The sequence below is a fragment of the Setaria italica genome, chromosome VIII (assembly GCF_000263155.2).
Source record: "Setaria italica strain Yugu1 chromosome VIII, Setaria_italica_v2.0, whole genome shotgun sequence".
In the NCBI taxonomy this organism is placed as follows: domain Eukaryota; kingdom Viridiplantae; phylum Streptophyta; class Magnoliopsida; order Poales; family Poaceae; genus Setaria; species Setaria italica.
This window is the reverse complement of record NC_028457.1, coordinates 541,409-563,999: the sequence shown is the minus strand read 5'-3', so window position 1 is coordinate 563,999 and position 22,591 is coordinate 541,409. Positions and strand designations below refer to the sequence as shown.

Below are 22,591 nucleotides of genomic sequence, written 5' to 3'. Positions count from 1 at the left end.
TGTTGGCCGAATGTTGCAGCGACATGGTCGGTAATCCAGGCCCAACTAGCCTACAAACCGAAAAGGTGTATAGTGCAGGCCCAACTTCGAGGTGGCCCATCTACACGCATCCAATAGTTCAATGAACTCCTTGGATGCGTCCGAGTAGATTTTAACCTCCGAGGTGTGGAGATTCTTGAGGATGTGCACCAACCTCACCTTGTGAGAAACTGCAAACGGTTGAGTCCAGGCATGTCGGGCGTACATCCCCAAGCCCCGCGAGTAGACCTTGTACGGCCTACTCGGGGGCGTACTCGGACATGATCAGGACTTAGGCTGTGTCACAGGATAACGCAGACCTACAGACCTCTGAATACTAGTCGGAACAGACAAGGGAACTACTCTACCGACTAGGAGTAGAATCCTGTAACCGTGTCCGACTAGGGATTCCACCCTGTAACCCTGCTCCCCCGACTATATAAGGGCGGGCAAGGACCCCCTCAAAACAACATCTAAGAAGTTCAATACAATCAACACACAGGACGCAGGGTATTACGCGATCTAGCGACCTAAACCTATCTAAATCGTGTTCCTTGCGTCACCATCAACTCCTTAAAAAACTCCGTACAAAGAAAAGCATCTTTTTTATCCGCCGGCAAGTGCAAGCATGGGTGAAATCACTCCTTGAATCCCCTGCAACGTGTGCTGTATCTGGATCTCTTCTCCAACCATTCTCTTGAGATTCCTGATGTGCATCCTCAGCTTATCATCAGATCGGATATCCTCCTCTCGCATCTCCACAACCTTGTTTGCTACACCCAACAAGAACCTTGCATACCTTGGCAGTGTCGCATTCCGGCGAAGGAACTCAAGCAGCAGCCCAAGTTCCTCTATATCCAAATTCCCAAAGCATCTCACCAGCTTTCTCCTCGCAACCAGCTCCTCCATCACAGCCACAGCGCTTCTTGGGTTGTTCTTAACCAAAGCTGAAACCAGAGCCTCACTTTCTCAGTAACTTATCATGCTCCGCAATTTTAACCTTCTTAGGCTTCTCAATCACGAAGTCACCCTCCTTAGCCTTCTCATTCTGTCCACGGAGGAAGTACCGGAAGTAATTTGGCTTCAACACTGGCTTCTCAGGCTCTGGCGATACCCAATCAATCTCACTACTGTCAGCCTTCTTCCCTTCATCCTCCTCGTCAACAGCCTTCTTCTTCCTCTTGCCCATATAAATCTTCCCTTTTGCAGACCCAGCCACCAGCACAGTGCCACAGGGCGAACAAGCCACGGACAGGAGCGGCTGCGGGTGCCGCAACTAGTGCGTGATCTTAAGCTTCCCAAAATCAAATCACTTCACATACCCATCAATGCCCGCCCTAAGCAGCCGGGTCTCCCCGGTGGTGGCCATTTTCCCATGCGCCAGCGCCATCACTGTCTTGACATGGCTCTCCACGGAGTGCACGAGCCGCCCACTCCCTCCCTCCCGGCCGCCTCCTCGTCGCCCGGCGCCGACCGCCGCCTCCGCCGGGCGCCACCCGCTCCCTCCCTCCGCCGGGCGCCGCCCGCTCCCTCCCTCCCGGCCGCCTCCTCGTCGCCCGGCGCCGACCGCCGCCTCAGCCGGGCCGCCCGCCTCCTCGACGGCGAGCCCCGGGTGCGCGTCCCGGAGCCTGGCGACCGAGGGAGACGACGAGCGCGCTGGTGTGCGGGCAAGCGCGGCGACGGAGAAGCACGGCGTCCATCTGGGTCGGCGTGGTTCCTCCGTTTTGGAGGAATGCAGCGGACCCGGATCTCGTGGGAATATTCCCATCTGGGTTGGACCCAACCCACCTCCTTTTTCAACCAAACACGGGACAATATGGGTCGAACCCATTCCGACCCACTACAACCCAGTAACCAAACACACCCTTAATGGACCGATGAGAATTCATGGGTTTTAGAATCTTCCCTCGCGGCTCCACCTCCACCTGCCCCTCTCCTTTCTGCTTTAGCTCTCCCGTTCTTTTGGCACTTTGGATACCGCCACAACCACCTCGGGGCAGCGGCGACGGTGGCTGCCGTGGGCGCGGCGCCAGGCAGCCGCGTACCTTGCGGCAGCCAACGACGGGCGGGTGGCGTCGGCGGCGCGGGTCGTGGTGTACTTTCTGGCCATGATGGTGACCACGGCGGTGTGGCCGGTGGTGATGCTGTGACTCCTGTCGTGGCCATGCAAGCGCATCCGCCAGAGCAACATCTACGACCACGTCACTGGGCGCATGCTGGTACGTGTAGTATGTCCGTTCGCCTGCACCCTGCAGGGCGATTGACGATGGCATCTTAATTTGGTTCCCCTTGTTCATCCCATTTATGGCAATTTAAGCAACGTTATCTTTCAGCGTCTTTATAAAGGGCTCGTTTTTCATTCGCTAGTCTATCGCCGGTCTGGATTAACATTTGGATGCTGTAATAAACTACTGATAGCGAAAACGTTGCCTGTATGTACCGATAGAGTTTCGGTCCTGTATTTTCTTGAGGTTTGTTCTGATATCTTTTGATAGCCAGTTCTGTGTTATTAGTACAATGCAATATTATATTTCTTCCAAAAATAATATAGTTTCACAGCGAGTGCATATTCTAGTTCTAGTCATACAAACAGCTAAGATTGGCACGCAACTAAAACATGCAACACAGTTTTTTTACTAGCAAAATGCCCGTACGTTGCTGTGGTGAAATCTCACTATATTTTTAAAACTTATAAAGTTTTCAATTTTTATTATACTCAATGGATCTTTACACGTTTGCTAAAAAATCAATAGAATTTTGACTTAACATATTTCCTTCTACTCAAATACTTATTACATTTCTATCCTTTTATTTGTATTATTAGTTTACTTTCCGGTTGATCTCAAGTTTTACTTTGCTAGTTATTTCTAAATCCAAACTCAACCAAACCAACTGCAGGAGTACACCGAAGGAAACACGGTTCAAACCGGTCAGCGGTCATAGACCCACCGGTTGGCTTCCTAAACTGATGTGCCACCTGCTGGCCTATCCTGTTTCTTTTGCGCGCACTGGTCTTCGACAAATCATATTCACATGTTTCAAATCAAATAAAATATTAAAAATAATAATATTACATATACAAAATAAAAATTGATAAAACGTAAAAAGAATGTTAGTTTCAGTTAAACATTCCCTGATCTTAGTTATAACCATCATGGAATGATACAAAAGGAAAACTGAGCTACTAATTAAGATGACATGAATATTGCAGTTACTGAGCAATGCCAAAGGCTGGAGTAATCAGACAAAAAGAGACATTAAAATACATATGGCATCTTCTTTAAATTAGGAAAACTACAGTACACAGAATGGTTTCTAATAGTGGAAGCAGTGGGCATAGGGGCAACAAGAAGAGAGTCCCATGAATGATTTGGGCGGGGAGGAACAGCACCGTGCGGGTGCGGCCGGTGCCGCTCACCGTGAAGGTCCTGCCGCCGATCAGGACCGACATGGGTTTCGATTCCAACCTATTACACAGGCGCAGTACCACTCTGTTTGCCAAGACTTGTACAACAGTAGATGCCCTATACAATCGAAAGGAGAACAGCAGTGAATGCCAGACCAAAATTGTTCAAGTGTCGAACATGGTTGCGTTCGGCAGTCCCGTTAAGCTCTGTGCACGGAGCTCTACTTGATCCAACTGAGGACCAAGCATTCCTCTAAACACCAACAATTCTACGACTTGTACACAGGTCAAATGTGGGAATATAGCAGTCTTAGGTTCAACTTACTGCTTCAGCAAACTAATCGCAATGTTTCAGCTTAACCGTGGACTCCCTTTCCCACTGGAACAGGCCAGATTTTTCAACATCATCTAGTGACAGTACCGGAAATTCCGGCAGGGGGGCACTGAAGGCATTAGAAAATAGGATCAGGAGGCTTCGGCACGCCTGCTCCTCTTCCAAGCGCTCCATCTCCGTGCGCGGTGCAGCAGGATCCTTCCAGGGTTGATAGTAATGCCTGAAGATGAATAAACATTATTAAATTCTGCAACATGCAGACGTCCAGCGCTTGTGTCATCATCAGAGAAGCGTATAAAAATTGAATAGTCTACATTCAGAGCCCATACCATCTCCATGAAGGATTAGATTCAGCAGGACACCGTATCTTTGAGCAAAGCATTTCAATCTTAACATGGTTGTCGGCCAGGTGCTTGTTCACTGCTTCAACAAGGTAAGAGGAAAAAAATTGAATGAGATGCCTCATTACTCCAGCAAGGAGACAACAAGAGCACAAAGACAGCCTACAGTTTATAGACTAATTTAGGTTCATCCAATCTCTTTATGATCAGCATTAGAATGCAGCAAAGTCAGAAGTGTACCTTGCTTACTGGATCTGTCAAGAAGCAACAAGCAAAGAGCCATCACAACTGATGGCAAAGAATCACTGTTCTTTTGCACATGGTCTTGAAGGTATAATATAATGACAGCTAGCGTATCATTCGCACTGCAACTTTCTACCGTTTCAACCCTTTCATATGCATCGTTCAAGAAAGAATGAAGAGTTCCAAGATTGCTGGTGCTCCGTGCAAGATCTCCACTCTTTCCATGAGAGATGCTGGATATCCTCCCAAGTATTACAGAAGCCACTAACAAGCGCAAAAGCTTTGAAAGTGGAGACTCATTTATTGGTGACTCTTTTGAGGATATTTCCAATATAGACCTTTGGTTAGGGTACAACCAGAAGATGTTTGAAGTTGCCCAAGAAACAACCATTGATATTCTTGACTTATCCTGTCAAACAAAACAAAGATTTACATAAAATTCCATATAATCCTTGGGCAGAAAAAACAACTGCTCCGTAATTTGTACGCATAGATAAGATTACATTTTTCATGATGCTACAGATACCTAATCATTATCTATATAAAACTTAAACATTCATGATATGTATACAAATAATTACAAATCTACGGAATTTCAAGCAGATAAATATTACAAAAAAAAGGAACATAAGGATTACACAGTTTTAGATAATTAAAACAAATTAACAATGCTAAAAACGTGCTTTTAGTGGCTAGTGAATTAAAGGCAGTACACGAATAAAGTACCATTTCAGATAAAATTGGCATAGGACCATTCATAAGAATGGCATCGATACCAAGTTCCATTGTAAGCTTATGCTCTGCACTTCTTGAGCTGCCAACAGTAGCTTGGCACAGATTAAATACACCATGAAGGGACAAGGTAAAATGCGGTTGGTATATCTTCCTTTTCATAGACAACCTCATTGTTGATGTAATCACACTAAGCACTGAAGTCAACAAGGGAACATTTCCTTTCAATAATTTGGCATTGTTAATTAGAAGGACAAAAAGGTCTGCTGATATCACCGAGAGTTGCTCAAGGGCAGATTCTTGGAGCCAATCTGTAATTAGTCTTGATGATATGAAATCATTGACTACCTAAAGAAAGCAAATCAAGTTACAAATTAATGATTAAAAATGGCTTCGCAAATCTGCCCCAAACCAAATACCTTCAAAGCTAGAAAAACTTAAATTATACACAAGTAATGTCTCCAGACCACAATAAGATGTCTGACAACAGAGGGAAGATTTATGACACACCTAGGAAGTCATGATGTTGCAGAAAAGCCACACACAAGAACAAGTCACTTGATCATTTTTATCCAAGGTAATTCTAGCATTCAGATGAAAAACACAACAATTGACAACAATAACACAGTTGTGCCAAACCTATCCCTTCATAAATAGAATAATCAAAGAAAATGTGGGTTTCAGCAACTGTTTGCTATATAAAAACTGCTCAGAATTTTACTAGAATAGTTTGATTGCAATGTAGCTAACTGTCTCAAAAGACAAAAGCATAACAAACCAAAAAGAAACCTAATATGGAGCTGAAATGATTAATCCATAAATTTGGTAAAAAAAGATTAATGTCCATAAACCAATTAATAAGGAGGTTGCTAATATTCCATCTGTTCCAACTCTAATATGCCACAAGGGTGTTTATATAACATTAGCATAGTGAGTTTGACTAAATGCAGAAAATTTACCAAAATAACAGATCAATATGTCCTATATGATATATCAAACAGTATCTAAAGCAGTGTTCTGCATAAATAAAATGATAGTATAATCCTCATGTTCATCAACAGAACTTTCATGGAACAATTAATGGATTGCCAGTTGCAGTGAAGACTCATGCAAAAAGATGACAGATCTTGTTTTTTTCCCCCCCCCCCCCCCCCCCTCTTTTTCTGAAGGGGCTTGCAGTAGAGCAGAAAATAATTTATTATAAGTGTTTTACCTCCAACGTTAACTCAGTTACTCTAGAACAGGAACTTTCAGCACCACCGGATCCTTCAATTGAAATAACAGAGGATAACCACAACAGAAGGCCAGACTCTTTCGCTAGATGATGAGCTAGAACTGGCAGCTTGACACACTTCTTCAACATCTACAATGCAAAGCAAGCATATCAAATGGAAATAAATGTTCGAATATCTAAGCAGATACTAGATCCCATGAACTCAAATTCAAATGCACTAAAAAACTACAGAATTTACCTTAAGGACTAAAACCTTTGATTCAGAATCTGAAACAGGTGAAGAACAGAACGCAAGAGCAAGCTCTAAGACTCTTCCTCTCTGTATATTTTGGCATCATCAGCTAGGTTTGATCCAGCAGATAGTAACCGAAGCATCCACAAACGTTCAGCTTTAAAATGAACTGAACTACTCTGCAACAAGGTTGGAAATAACGGAATGCTCTGCAAAAAGAAAGAAAGAAAGATCATATACTAAAATACCATACTGTTCAATACACACTCCAAGATAGTTCATATATGCAAATAAATAAAAGAAGAGTTACCTGCAGACTGGCAGAGGTGGAATGCATTAAAAAATTGCTAATGGCAGTGAATTGAGCATGTGAGCTATCCAGTAGCGTCAAAGATGCTTCTGCGGCAAAAACAGTAATAATGGAAGGTATCTTCTGCCACTGTTCGGATATCCCATTTTGAAGATATGTCAAAAGGAGCTGAAGCTGCCACGTTTCCTTGCTTCTCTGAGAAGTCTGTAAATATGTGAAAATAGCTTTAAATATATTTTTCATGTAAGGATAACAGATACAGAATACTATACAAGTGCCTTTTGCACTCAAACTGCTCCTAGAATGTTAATAAGAATAAATATTTTGACATCATACAAATCAAATAAGCATAAAAGCAATTACATGTGAACAACATTAACCAACAAAGAAAATGTAAACTATGAATGGAATTTTAACAATACTGATACAAGCATGTAACCATTATTACGAATGCTAGAATTTGAAACATACAGATACAAGCATGTAGATTAGCCAATAATACATTCACTGCGTGAAGCTAATTTGTCACATACAAAATCTAACACAAGCAGATAGGAATAGTTGATAAGCAAATAAACCAATCAAGACAACAGGTAAAATTTCGAGATTAATGAAATAGCATGTACCTCAAGGGATTTTTTAAATGCTCCTAGGCATTCATAGCCCAACATCCTCAATTCTTGATCAGGAGATGCTATACTAACAAGTGTTATTGCAAGCAGCCCTAATCGAGCAAATTCGGCAGGCTCAATGTAACCCATGAGAAGGGTATGAATTGAGAACCGCAAGATAAAAATGGGATCATAAATCTGAACTGCATCCATTCTTTGAGACGTTTCCTGCCAACCAGAATCAGATTGAGGAAGGCAAATGAACGAGATTCAAATAACATTATTGTGAAAGCACAAAATCTAGAACGACGCCCAAAGTTCAGTTGACAATATTATTTTACAAAATTACCTCGAAGCTATCAGTAAAGTTCTCCCGTTGAAGCTGTTCCAGGGAGAAAGCAGAAGCCCTTGAAGACCTTTTATAGCAATATAGCAAAGCTGTCTTTGCACAGAGCTTGGAATCAACGGGTATGTTCTCCCGAAAGAGTGCCCTTCTTCTTTCAGTAATTTCTGCATTCTCTATGTTCTGTGTATCTGATTTTGAAAAATCAAGTTTCAGTTCTTCTCTGAATTTCAGAGCTGCAGATCCCCACAGGTGGTCCACTTCAGTAATGGTTCTGCACTCAGTTGATTCTATCTCATTCATAAGATGAAGTATCTCCAAATCTGTTTCACTAAGAGTTGCATCATAAATAGACAAAAGCAAGAAAACCAATTCTCTTGATTCCCTCAATTGGCTATTGTTCTGCTGCCGGCTCTTAATACCATACAGTACCCTTAGTAATCTGATGATTTCAACTCTCCCCTTTTCTTTGGTACAAAGTTGTGGTTTGTTTTCTTCCATGAAAGAAGAATCAACTAATTTCAAAATACTTGGAGCTGGCTGTAGCATCCCCCCTGAAGGGTTACAAGCAGATGGATATTCAGAAACTCCATTGCATGTTATTGTTGACATAAAATTGGAGTGACCCAGTATAAGTTCAATAATTTCATCAGCAGAGAACTTTGCTTGTGAGAGCACAACAAGAATAGATCGAATTGCTTTTATTGCGACAGGATCATTGAATCTATGCAGTAGGGATGATCTGATGAATTGACTAAGGAATGGTATTGACTTCAGCTGGTTTAGATGACTTTGAATCTCTGAAGATAGTTCGATAATATTCTTGAGAATTACATATTCCAGAAAATGGATGACCTTTTGTTCCTTAGCAGAGTGTGCTAAGATATTGTCACTTGAAGGGAGATTCATGAATATTTTATCCATAGTTCTGACCAGTATGCTAATGAAATTGAGCTTTGCTTTGTGCAATCTCTTGGACTCCCTCTCCGAAGCTACTTCACTGGACAATAATTTTCTAGGAGGAGATAACAACAGCCTAATTAGTGATATCTTCGCAAACAGTTCATTAGTAACCTTCACAATGCCCTTGCATGAAGTCGGATTAATATCGTTAACATCAGAATCTAATAGCTCAGATGACTCTGGAAAAATTGAACCAACTATGTCCAAGCGTTGCTTCCTCGACATTTCTTTTGAAGAAAAGTAGTGGTGCAACATCATAACTGATTTCCCCAAGAGAGTGCCACTGAAATAAATCATTATATCTTTAACTGATGTGGGTATAAAGTCACTAAAATCTTCCTCAAAAATGCTCCTGGTAACAAAGCTTTTCCAGCTTGAAAACCCTTTATCACACAATAGGAGTTCAGAATAAAAGATTGAAACTGGCTCAAGGAATTTGGCCCACCGCCCATTGTCATCACTGTGACACTTCAAGCATGATAAAGCAGCAGGCAATAGAAGTATAGCACCATCTTCTTGAGGCCATGAAGCATTAGAATCAGAATCCTTGACTTGCAGAAGAGAATTGTCTTTTTTAAAAGTTTCCGATAATATCTTGCCAAAAAGGTTCATATGCATAGGACTTGCTTCCAAAAGCAACAGTAAGGCTTTTGCTTTAACCTTAGATGCGGGAAAGATACAGTGATGAAGAACATCAATGGGAGTATTGATGACCAATGTAGATAGTATCATATGGAACGCAATATAGTCGGTGCTCCATCCTGCATATCTTTCAGTGTGATGGATACGACCCAGCATCTTCAGCAAGCAATGATCAGCAAATTCAAGATTCCATTTAGTAGCAAAATGAAGAACAATGTGATAAGCTTGCTGAATGGTGGTGACATGAATCTCCAAGTCCCATAATAGATAGGATTCTGATCTCTGACCAGTTTTTTGTAGACAACGGCACAACATTTCCATGGCAACATCAGTAATATATAGACACATCAAAGCAGCAGGAACAAAAGCAGGTGAACAACTGGAGCTGCAATCCGCCAATTTTGTGAACATCCAATTTGCAAGGTCCAGTAGTTTGACAGGAGAAAGGAATTTCGACAGTGCACGAACCATGTAGAAATTTGGCAAAAGCAGTCCAAAGTTTACTTTGCCCATGCAGAGCTCAAACTTCTCCTTGAACAACAACAGTATGTTCTCCAGCAGAAGATTTGGAGTAGCAAACAGTGACTCGTGGGATGGGCCATCATCTCTAGAGTAGTTAGCTTCAAAGCTACCAACCATTAGTAAAAGGTCATACGATTTACCCAAAAGCTTTAGAACAAAACGATCTAAAAGGTGCAGATTTTCCTTCGAAAAAACAACCAAAGCCTCTTCCAGATGTTCCAAACTCCCATCTGATAAATTCTGGCAATTGGATAAAGAGCGTGACAAAGACAAGGCAATTATAGGATGGTGAATAACAAAATCAACAATGTCTTGGATATGTTGAACTGGATAGGGCAGGTCTGCAGATTGTGACTGTCTGTCAGCAGCCAAAACTTGAATATGCTCAAATACTCTATCAACAAGAGCAAAGCACAAATTGCATAGCTGTTCAAGAACATTTGAAGACTTAATAGTATATGACGATAGCAGGTGATGACTCCAGAACAAGATGACTCTCAGATACAAGGTAACCTCACTGAATGTACATTCAGACAGCTTAACTTGAAGAAGTCTTAGAAGTGCATCCTTATGTGCTTCCCTAATTTCATCTGACACAGAAAATGCAAGGCTCAATACTGAAGGTAACAGTGCACAGAAGGGACTGACACTTAAAAATGTACTCAGCGGAGCTGATTCTGTAGAAACAGAGAGGTTTTTCCATTTGTCCTCAACAGTGTTTACATGGTCAGCATTCAAATCATCCTTAAACAGTCTGATGCTGCTGAAGAATATATCTGGCCAACAACTAGCAACTTTAGCTAGATAATCATGTTGCAGAAAAAGAACCGACGACAAGAAAGCAAGATGATATGGAAAATATGTTTTCACAACATCAAGAAGATCTGGAAAGTCACTGATAATATCTTTTGGAGGTGCACATATGATTGAAAATAAGAATGCAGTAGCCACATCATCCAGCGAACTAGTTTGTTCTTGATTCAACATTTCTTCAACCTTTCTAGATACAGAGCACAACGAGTTACCACCAAACTCAGGAGAATGTACCAGAGTGGTGAACAGACTATGAGTGTGTTGGTTAGAAATTCTCCTCAAGAAATGCAGCATAGTTATTAATGGCCTCCATTCAGCAAGATAAATCAAAGAGTTCATTTCTTCAGATGAAAATTTATCAAATCTCTCATTTAGAACAGCACCTATAAGATCAGATAATAAATGCACGTCTGCCTGTTACAATTATCGCATTAGTCAATTCATCATGCAAATCCGTAAAATGTCATAGTATAAGGTATGTCCAATATACCTGAGACTGCATAATAAGGTGGATTGTGTTGCACACATACAATGAAATTGTGGACTTCTCATGTAATTTCATACTTCCAGACTCTAAGTCAAGTAGCCTAAGGCATTTCTGAAGAACACAAATAATAAGAGGGCTGAAAGCTGGAGTGCCTACAAACCACAACGGAAAAGATTGAGCATATATATGAAGCTAAATCTCATAAGACAACATTTATAGCAGAACGGACAAGAATGAGAGGCATGAACAAGATGACACGGTGATTAAAAGTAAAAAAAAAATGTAAAGTGTTTATAATAAGAAAATGTCATGGAGTGATTTTAGGACGAACCGCATAAATCTAAATCCAAATCCAAAAGAAGAAAACAACTGCAATTAAATAAATGCTAACATGACATAAGCATATCAACAAACATGTTGTTGAAATGGTCAGATGATAAGATGGAAGGACATACCCTCTAAAAACTTGGCAGCCTGATAGAACTACTAGGTTTCAGGTGATGTGCAAGTTTTTTTAAAAAAGTCAACTGCCTATTCTTGACATTCCATTTTGCATTACTGTTCTAAAGCATGAGTATCAGGTGGTGTAGTTGATATGATGGAACATGACAAGCTAACTAGCTTAGCTTGAACATACATTTGACATAATATAATGAAAGAGTAACTACAGATCTATTAACATTATGAAGAAAGTAATACCTTCAAACTGGCCTGATTTAGAGATAAGTTTGCGTGTGTGCTCTTGGTATTTGTACAAGTTGTTACCAACTACTGAAATAGCATCACAGAGAAAAGGAATCACAATGTATGACAATTTATTAGGTGCTCCAACTAATTGGTTCTCTCTTATACACCATTTGGCCTCATAACCAGGCAAGAAAACCAACCATGCATCAATCTCCGTGAAGTTCTGATCAAACGCACCAGAACTCGCCATAGCAGCTTTAACTAAAATGTATGCTTGATCACGGATGTTCTTAATCTGTGAATCCAACATGATGTAAAACAAAGGTTGTAGATACTTGTACATTGATTCCGGAACTCTTTCTAGGTCCCAACATCCTCCAGATTGGCCTGAATACTCGAGTAAAAGAGATAACAGGGACTGTTGCTCATCCTTGGATAGATCCAATGGGTTAGGTGGTATAATCCTAAAGAAGTCATATGATCCATCAAAAGAGCTGGGCATCACCCTCTGAAAAAAAATTAAATGATGAGAATGTTAAGGCTATAAACTGCCAATGAATCCCATCAATTAAAGAAGTGCACAAAACAAATATTCAGGTCAATTTCAGAGGAAATACATTCAGAACATGCAAATAAAAGGGCAAGTGCAAGCAAAGCATAATTGAATTTAGCTGCACCTTACCAAATAAAACCTGAGAACATCCAGCAACTTCGAGTGGAAGACATCTTCTACAACTTTTGCATCTTTCATCTTTGGATCTTGTTTATCTAAGCCCCATATCTCACACAAGGTGGTTGTGTGATCTTGTTTGGACTCCAGGTCTTGGTCTTCAGATGTGTCCTTACCCTGCTCAGCATCAATCCCACCAATAATAATATCATCAACCTCACTGGAAGCATTGCATCTTCGTTTCTTTTGAGGAGGCTCAGAAAATTGAGCATTTTTCTTTTGCATACTCTGAGAGGAATTTTGATGCTTCTGACTGGCAGAAGAGAGTAACTTGAGAAGGACTTGAGGATCAGGCATAGCTCCATGAACTTCATCTTGGATGTATTCTCTTAGAGATGCCCACCTCTTGATCTGCGTTTCATCTCCCTGGTGAACCTCATCAACTAAGGATGCATCTGCAGCATCAGAACAGCTTAATACTGGGGAATCATCTATTTTGATGGTTACTTTCGTTGAGCCAATGAATTCTAAGTTTGCTCTCCCTCTTGATACCATTACATTGATTGCTTCAATAATATAGCATAACAGGTTAACTGACTCAAAAACAAGCCTCAGTGAACCATGCTTCACAAGATCATCAGAATGCAGCAATCCCCTATTTATCACTGCCCGGGAGCACACATTGGGCACGATGCACTTCAAGACTACTTGAACTTCTTCATCATCTACAGACACCAGACCATGTGAATTGGATGAAAGAGTATGAACGATGCTATCACATTTTGCTGAAGCTATAACATCAGCTGCAAGGGAGATGGCTGCAAACCTGCAAATAATAATTAGATCGACACGACAATATTATACTATAAAAATAATAAACATATAAATGCTCAGAAGAACTAACCAAGAAGGAGATGACCGTGGTTCAATATTGTAAGGGAATTCATTCATGTATGCCGAACAAAGAGAAACCCTCTTACTCACAATGGCCAGCAACAAACTTTTGTGGTGAGCAACCTCAGCAGCTTTCAACTTTTTCATGAGATCCAGCAAGCGTTTCTCATTACCTCTCAAGTTTGCTCCTGGCATTAATCCATTTTTTGGATCAGTGCACACCATGACCAATACCTCATGAGCAATGTCAGCCGCTTCCCCTGCATCCAGATTCCCTGAAATCAAGCTCAGCTGCTCCAATGTGGCACTTCCAAAGAGGACACTCCTGAGCCCTGGTGGGACGAGTGACTCCTCTACCAGGACATTATCTCGCAGAGTTGAGAGGACATACATGACAGTCTCGGCATCATCATTCCCGATTCCACGAAGCACCCCTGAGTATACCTCCTTCTGTTGAAGGATCCATCTTAGCAGCCTTGGGTTCCCAACCTCTAGAAATGACATGGCAAACCCAACAAATGACCGCCTTGTGGACCCAAATTCAGCACCCTTCCGCCGATTCCCTCCATCCCTGCTCCCTTTCTTCTTCATTGTCCCTGCGAGCTGTGGCAAAATAGCCATCTTAAAATCAAATCTCTCAGCAACCTCCGAAGCCAAACCCCCACCACGCCTGACGATTGCAGCCAGCAAATCCAACGCAGCATTCTGCCGCCGGAACTCTCCGCTGTTCAGCTCCATATACACATCCCCCATATTCTCCTTGTCCTCCAGAATCATCCTCGCAACACCATCCAAACTCTTCTTAACAGAACCATGTCGCCTCAGCCTACCATCAGGGTGGCCCAGGACTGTCGCAAAGAGTGAAAGTATGTACGCCATGCCCGGCTTCTCCCGGTGGAGCCGCCACGCCTCGACCAGCTCCCCAAGCTGCGGCGACTGCTGCACGTACTCCCGTAGCACCTCCTCACCGGATTCACCATCCAGTAGCTCAATGAACTCCTTGGATGCGTCCGAGTAGATTTTCACCTCCGAGGTGTGGAGATTCTTGAGGATGTGCACCAACCTCACCTTGTGGGAAACTGCAAACGGCTGAGTCCAGGCATCCATCCTCACCCTCACTAGAAAATTTTGCTCCCGCTTGGGCTCCACTGCAAGGGAGGCCATACCGTCGTCCATGGGGTTTTAGCTCAGTTTTCTGCCAAATTAACTGCACCACAATCCAATGGTGTCAACTGAAATAGATTTTGTGTGTGCTGAATAAGAAGAACCTGAAAAAAAAAGTGAGTCAGGGTTTATCACCAATAGGTAACGAAAGAAATCAATCCCCAAGTCCTAGCGCGGACGGAACTCCAATCCACGCCAAATCAATACCAGTAGGGGAGCGGAGAGCAGCGGAAGACGGAAAAGAAGAAGAGGAGGAGGGATGAATTTCTTCGCCGCGGCTCGCGTGCTTCGGTGGAAGCCTGGAAGGAGGCCGGCGGTGGTTTCGGCGGCGCGGCGGGCGGGCACGCGCGCTAGAGGAGGAGACAACCTGGCGAGTGACGCTTGCTTTGGGGTTTAGTGTCAGGCCGGGCCATAAATGTGGGCCGAATGTTGCAGCAACTTGGTCGGTAATCCAGGCCCAACAAGCCTACAAACCCCAGAGCAAAAGAAAAGGTGTATATTACAGGCCCAACTTCGAGGTGGCCCGTCTACACGCGACTCGAGGCCCTGGGCGTCGGCCAGCGTCGCGACTATGTAACGCATCTGCGACGGATAACTATTTGTCGATGCGGGATTGGTTCCTCGGCATGCGTGTGCGTTGGACTAAGGGCCTGTTTGGCAATAAGTGTTAAAGTTTAACACCCATCACATCGGATGTTTGATGTTAATTAGGAGTATTAAACATAGATTAATTATAAAACTAATTGCACAGATGGAGTGTAATTAAGCCTAATTAGTTCATGATTTGACAATGTGGTGCTACAGTAACCATTTGCTAATGATGGATTAATTAGGCTTAATAGATTCGTCTCGCGAATTAGCAAAGGGGTCTGCAATTAGTTTTATAATTAGCTCATGTTTAGTTCTCCTAATTAGTATTCGAACATCCGATGTGACACTGTTAAAGTTTAACACCTCGTATCCAAACACCCCCTAAATCAGTTTGAACAAGTATAGAAAGTCCAACAACAGGATGTTCAGCCCACTGCTATATCTTTTCAGATACGTAGTCCATGATAGTTTTTTTCTTCAGCTTGTTGGAATATGCTATGTATGCGTCAGATTTCCTCCGTTTCTCTTTTTTCGGTTTCTTTTGTTTTTCTCGTAACTATTTTTCCATTGGTTACTCGGTTTCATTTTCTTAGGTGTTTTTTTTCTTCCTTCGCTTTCTTCCTAACGTGTTCTTTTCTTCCATTCATTTCCTTCCTTTTTTTTCCTTTTCTCCATCCGTTATTTTCTCTTCTTGTGTCAACATGATTTTTTTTCTTCTATTTATTTTCTCCCTTCCATTTTATTTTTCTTCAGTATTTTTTGATTGACCTTTTCAGTTCATTTTCTTCCCATGATAGGTTATTTTGTATCCTAATTTTTGTTTATCACGAGTTCATACAAGTTGTTCTAGATATATATTTTTTCTTATTTTATCTTTTCTTTTTTTATGTTTTGTCACTATAACACTTGATAGTTTTTCTTTTTATTTTCTCTTCTTTCTATTTAGTACTAGCTTGCTTGCGGGCACAAGGGAGCTAGTTGGAGACGGCTCCTCCTCATCAATTCCTACCATATGGTAGGACTTCAGCGAAGCTGAAGCTAACATGCTTTTAGACAATCTTGGGTTTCTTAACTTATGCTTTTAGAGTTTTTAGAGCTTAGAGGTTATGGATTTGTATTTAGGGTTTAGGGTTTAGGGTTTGGGGTTAGGGTATTAGGGTTTAGGATCTTAGAAACATATGGCGTTATTGATTAGAATATTAGATCAGTGAGTTCATTTCATAAAAATTAAGTCTTGTGTCTTACCTATTACCGTACAGTATAGGGCTGATTATAGTGATAACAATGTCTCACATATTCATACCCTGGCATCCTTTAACTATATGGTGTATAATACCATTTGAGATTTCTCAAGACCAGCAGTAACCAACTGATACGTAGAAGTACTAGAGCAGTAGATGGGAATGGCATTGATAAGGGAAAACATTTTTTAGTTCTGCTGAGCAACCAGAAATAGTGATCAAAATTCATCAGAAATATCTTTTTAATAAAATGAACTTCAGTTCTTCTCCCCCATTGGTTAACGTTCAACAAACAAACCATGTCAGTTTCATTTGCCAAGCATCTGAAGCAAATGCATATGCATCAGACAGATACATCATATCTAAAGTAACGCACCACACTACAAATATAGGGGAGGGAGAAGGGTTATACTTATACCGTGTAGGCCTTGACTCAGTGGTGTAAACGATTGTCGGGCCCTTATTGAACTTGATGTAGCGGTGGCTGCGCATCTGGGCGGATGCCGACCGAGTCCCAGCTGCTTCTCGGCGCCGGCGACAACGTCAATCTGCTTGAGGTCTTAAGCGCTGTGTGGCGGCTGCGAGCGAGGACAAGCCACGGTTAGCCCTGCTAATTGGGTTGTAACCCAAGTTGTAACCCCACCAACCCATTCTCACAAGGGAAATAAATATAATCCACTCCAATTCAAACCTTCACAATCAGACACCATACCACCCCAACTTTCTAGTGCATAAGTTATATAAACTGCTGGCCAAATATGGTTACAATCCAATAAGAACCCATTAGGTAGCTACTAGTAGCCAAAGAAGTTGCAGGCTCGGCCTTGATATGGTCTCTCGTGAGCTTGTACTCTTGCTGAACAGAGCTCAATTTCTTTCTTTCTTTTGGACAAAACATCCTAATAAAGCCATAAGCAGACTTTTCTCTTTCAGGGCATAATCAGATATTGATTTAGCTCTGAAGTGACAATTTAGCCAATGTTATCACTGACAAACTAATGAACAAACTGATATGAAGCATGTTAAGAACATACAGGGGTAAGACCAAAAGAAAATGTAGATACGACAGAAGAAAATGTAGATACGACAGAAGGTGTCCCCAACAACCTTTTCCAGAAGCAAATTTCTGTCAATCCATAGTACAACTGAGAAGAAAACCGGATTGAGGTAGAATGTCGTTTATATATGCACAATTGGCTATTTCTTGAAAGTTAGAACAACCAAGGGTACTAGTAGTGTCTAACAGAGAAGAGTGAGGAAAATCAAACTGTCATCACACATAATAGCACATTTCAGATTATGCCAAAGCAAGAACTAATTTAATGCAGCATTCCTTCAACTTGGTTAGAGAACCATAACTTCACGACCAAAAGAATGACACTATCCTAGCAACTAAGCAAGGTATTACTCATATTATGGCACCAACGTCTGAATGCAGAAGGGAAAACATACCTGAAAATGGGAAGCAACTGTTGCAACTCAGAGTCACCAGGAAAGAGAGCTTGTCTTCTGACCATTTCAGCTGCATTGAAAAGTTATGAATATCACAACAGGGTAAAAGTTTTAAGTACAAGTGTAAAATCCTTTAAATACATCATCTCTTTATTAAGCCTAAGCAAAATATGCTATTTGGTTGTTCACAAAGTTAAAGGTGATGTGGACAATGCAGATTATGGGGCATTTGTACAAGGGCATTGGTTACTGCGCGGGTGGCGGCGCGCGGCCACCAGGGATGCGCCGTGCGTGCGGCCGGTGGGGGTGCGGCGTGCGGCCGGCGGGGAGCCAGAGCCGGGGACGGCGGGACGTGGTCACGCGTGGGCGCAGGGCGGTCGGGAGTCCCTGGGACGGGAACGGGAGGCGGCGAGTCGGGGGTGGACGCCGGGACGGACTCACGGATGGGACGGGAGGCGGCGAGTCGGGGGGTGTGGGCGGACGGGAGCCGGCCGAGTGCGATTTTTGCTGGGCTAGGGCGACGGTCAGTTGCTAGGCTGACTTCTTCTCGGGGTGGGCTAATGGGTCAGGAAGCCTTTTTTTGCCAATTTTATGAAGAAACTTCCCACTACTCTTGGGCCTCGCCCCGGGCTGCAGCCCGGGGCCCAGATCCACCCCTGCTCACACATCCATTGAAAACCTTGATGAGCTCTCCACTCTCGTCGCTGGAACCGTGAACAGAGGCAGCGAGGTCATTGCTGCAAGCATGACCGTGAACGACTGGACTGCCTTCTGTGGCTCAGACACGACAGCCACCGAGCTCTCGGTCATCGAGAGTGTCTTCAAGCGATCGTCGATGACATGAGGAAGTCTCTGATCGACAGTTATGTGTAACTGAGGCCCTGCAAGTACTACCTGTGCCAAGGTGCACCGCGAGCTATACTTGTGTTATCAGTAGTAAAACCAAAACGTACCCTTGGTGGTTTATCCTTGACTTCTGAATCGTAGACTTGATGTTTTACCATGTTCCATGAAGGCCATGGTATGCTCTTCGTTATAGATGTTACGTGCATCTTTCCTGCGTATGTTTACTGTTTGTGCAACCACCTGGGAAGTAAAGAACATCGATTTAAAAATTAAGATTTCAAATGCTAGTAGTTTATTGCTTCGAGTGATGACGCATGCCTTTACAAAAATTTGTTCAGTCCAGCAACATGATGAAACTTGAAAGTCGTGTTTCGTATCGTCGCGTGTTCCGCATCACAACGCAACCCGAACTCCAGCGGATAAAATAAGCCTATCTGAAAGCACCAATTAAATGTCGAAATGTATATTGCACTCGGGACATTGATACAGCAAATGGCAAATGAAAGCGCTGCCAGATGCTTAGTTTCTCATCACCAGCAAGGGTGGATCACACAACGTGCAACAAGGTTTGCATCAGCTTGTGCTGAGCTGTGCGTTTCTTGGTGGCGCTTCCCCAAGTCAGATTGGTAAGTGTGGCTTCTCTTGACACTCTTGAATGCAGTTCGTAGCCAGTTCTCTCAGCTGTTCCTCAACGGTCTCCATGGGAAGGGAACCGTCAACAACCTTCAAAAACACAAATGTGAAGCGATATTGGGATCCATTCGAGAACTGGTTAACAAAAACAGCATGTATTGTGGCCCTGAGCACTGTCAAAAGAAATAATCAAAATTTACATTAAGGACTGCTTCTCACCTACTATGGAATTTCTATTTCGCACATAGCAAATTAGAAATATTAGCGGTCACAAATTGATCGTGGAAAGTTGAACAGAATATATAGAGAAAATAGGTTGCCACTCTGGTTCCTTGGGTTTGGCACATAGAACTTCACTCACTAGTCACTACTCACTAGCACAAGAGGCAAAGCAAACACAAAGTGGTGATTTTGCAGAAACTAAGTTACCTTGCATGTCGATTCACGGAGTGAATGATAATGATCTGCAACTCTCTTTTGGAATTCAATCTTTTCATAGCGCTCACCTCCATAGCCCCCTCTTTCAGCCGCTTTCTGTAGCAATAATTTCACATACCATAATGACGCAGGAGGACAATCAATGTAAACTATTGAAGCATGGATTAGGTGACACATAACATCGAAAATCAATTTAGCATACAGGCTGATATAAAGCATTATAGGTGGGTGGGCAAAGAAAATTTCTGAACAAAAAGTTCTCAGCAGCAAAAGGCTTCAGAAATAAATGGATTGATTTTAGCGTTTCAAGACAGAAATCCATACAGTGCGACCTTAAGTACATCATCATCAGTTCATCACCGAGTTCTATATGTAAACATTATTTTGATTGGGTTAAGGCCGAACAATGGCCATCATCCTACAGTGTGTAACTAATGTAACACAAGTCAAATGCATTACACACCATAAGCACAATAAAACTAAAAAATCTAGAACACCTTCATGATGGAACACCATAGACCGAGTGAGTATAAACAGAATACCTCTGGTTGTACATCCAGATAAATTACAAGATCTGGAGCTACAAGTCCAACATCTGGAGCCTGAAATAGTACAGACATCACTTGTCAACTTCCAGGTATTTATGCAAAGGCAGAAAATCATTATACATCCCAATGTTACCAAGCTCACCTTGCACCATTGAATGTCAAGCCCTTTAGCAGCTGAGAACGCTAATGAGAGTTGTTCCACCGAGTAGCTTGCTTTCCATCAAAGCTCTGCATGTAACAAACCAAATGAAACAGCTCCACGGTTTTAGCAATCCCTGAATCATTGTGCACATAATACAGTATATAACTCCAACAAAATTCCCACATATCACAATAGCATGTTGACAAAATTTATCTTACGTTGTGAAAAGAGCATACCTCTTCTCCCAGCGGTTTGCGCTGAAGAGCAGATGAATCGTTCTGTCATCAAGTTATCTTCGCATCAGGAGAAGCGGAGAGAGAGAAAGAGGGGGTTCCCACCGCTTGGAAGCCTCCGTCTGCGCGTGAGAGCTACACGTAACCGGTTCACCCGTGTGCTATTGATGATGATTGTTCGTGTATACCTGAGGCAAAGGCAATGTCAGATGGATCATCCTGTTTGGCTTGGCCTGGAGCCCTGGACGTACAGAGATTGCGAGCCTAGCTGTGTGGCGGGTACGTGAGGGTCAAGGGGCACCACCGTTAATCCACGACTCCAACCCAGATTGCTTGTATTCCCTTCCCTTGTGGAACATCCGCAATTGGCGTGCTTTGGTTTCGCTGTTGCTTAATTACGTGTATAGCCCATTTGTGCATCCTATTCAGATCACCTGATACCTTTAGCACCAAGCTCCATTCAACCAACAGCCGCAGCTGCAGCAATGTACTAGAGTTCATTCACCAATCACCACACAAGCAACTCAAACGCAGATTGTATGGCGCTTCGTAACAAACTTTACACGGGAACCACGAGTCATGTTGCAGCGAGGCAAGGCAAAGCAAAACAAAAACCATCAGGGCAATAGGCAACCCAACGACGTCAGCAAATAGGCAACAAGGCATTATGACAGGTCCAACGATGATGGGCTACATCACACTGCAATCTATCTCAGAGATGTGGACCAGTTGACTTTGATAAATAAACACCACCGGTCAACCTCCAACGCATAGGAGGATAACATCAACCACGATTTGTTTTTTTTTTTTTTGCTACAAATAGGTTCGTCAACATAACATAACATGCCACCTCCTACACAAAGGTTCTCACTCCACCACGATCACTAGCTCAAACTCAATCAAGGACAGGTTGTTGTCCTCCTTCACGGAGAACTTAGCTGGGCTTTCAGCAGCCTTCACAATTCCCCACTTGTCCGCCACGAGCCACATCGAACCCTTGAACATGTCAATCTTGATGGAATAATGGGCTTAGCCCATTACAATTTCAGAAATTTCAAATAAATCTTAAAGGTCCATGTGGCCATTAGCAAGTGGTTAGAGTGGTGTAAATCTTTAGTCCCACATTGCTAGTGGAGGAGCAGGATGGCCAACATAAATATGGAGGCTGTCTCCACTTCTCCAAGCTATGTGTGTGGGGAGAGAAGGAAAGCTCCACATGCGAGCGCTTTCTCGCCACGCCTTGCCTCGCCGAGCTGGGTGGGGCAAAGGGCGCGGGCGCGCGACATGAACACCTCGTGTTAATGACGACCTAAGGATGTCAATAAAGAGTTAATGATGAGCTTTTGGAGCATAAGGAAGGTAATTCATTTTGGAGTTTCAAATTTGGATAAATTTGGCAAAAATATGAAGTTGAGGCTTGAGGGTATTTAGAACTCAAAGGAGTGAAGTTGGAAACTAATTCTAGTCTTAAACCCCTCAAGAATGTGACCGAAAAAGGAATTAACGGAGTTACTATTCCCCGTCCGAAAAATACCCGATTTTGAAAAATCATAATTAGTACCCAACTTTGGAATTAGTTTCTGCATAATTATTCATATAAGTGGGCAAATTTTTTTGAACATTAGTGGAATATGGTCCTTGGAAAAGCTAAGTGAGATGTTGTTGGCCAGAGGAAATGGAGGACTCAAATTTAAAATGAAGCTCAAAATCGGCAAATAAGCCGAGTTGCTGAAATAAATTCTCAAGTCTGAAAACAGCAGCGGATGGCCATGTTTCGAGAAAAATTTAGAGAAATCTAATGTAAAAGGTATAAAAGTTCAT

The 22,591-nt window shown here is 42.5% G+C and overlaps 1 protein-coding gene and 2 pseudogenes across 3 annotated transcripts; all 3 read right to left on the bottom strand.

Moving 5' to 3' along the window:
- Positions 1-588: 588 nt before the first annotated feature.
- LOC101758625 lies at positions 589-2,209 on the bottom strand (annotated as a pseudogene).
- A 925-nt stretch (positions 2,210-3,134) lies between these two features.
- LOC101758221 lies at positions 3,135-15,004 on the bottom strand. Of its 3 annotated transcripts, XM_022829009.1 has the most exons (15): positions 14,854-15,004; positions 13,493-14,750; positions 12,601-13,414; positions 11,931-12,426; positions 11,235-11,383; positions 7,811-11,158; positions 7,477-7,689; positions 6,851-7,054; positions 6,547-6,749; positions 6,288-6,437; positions 5,069-5,422; positions 4,340-4,751; positions 4,088-4,178; positions 3,750-3,978; positions 3,135-3,542 (listed from the first exon to the last, which is right to left on the bottom strand). In XM_022829009.1, exons 2-9 carry the CDS (start codon positions 14,656-14,658, stop codon positions 6,612-6,614), a joined length of 6,528 nt encoding a protein of 2,175 aa, XP_022684744.1. In that variant the 5' UTR covers positions 14,659-14,750; positions 14,854-15,004; the 3' UTR covers positions 3,135-3,542; positions 3,750-3,978; positions 4,088-4,178; positions 4,340-4,751; positions 5,069-5,422; positions 6,288-6,437; positions 6,547-6,611. The 3 variants fall into 3 exon arrangements, with proteins under 3 accessions (XP_022684744.1, XP_022684743.1, XP_012703520.1); XM_022829008.1 differs by having other exon boundaries at positions 3,135-3,978; XM_012848066.3 differs by having other exon boundaries at positions 3,135-3,978; positions 13,493-14,689; positions 14,782-14,993.
- Positions 15,005-19,323: 4,319 nt separating this feature from the next.
- LOC101757806 lies at positions 19,324-21,760 on the bottom strand (annotated as a pseudogene).
- Positions 21,761-22,591: the final 831 nt, after the last annotated feature.

Coding starts and splice junctions, on each gene's coding strand:
- LOC101758221 (XM_022829008.1), bottom strand. CDS start 14,658: ATGGACGACGGTATGGCCTCCCTTGCAGTGGAGCCCAAGCGGGAGCAA. Junction 12,427..12,600: donor ATGTTCTCAGGTTTTATTTG/GTAAGGTGCAGC, acceptor ATTTTTTTTCAG/AGGGTGATGCCCAGCTCTTT. Junction 7,690..7,810: donor ACTTTACTGATAGCTTCGAG/GTAATTTTGTAA, acceptor TCTGGTTGGCAG/GAAACGTCTCAAAGAATGGA.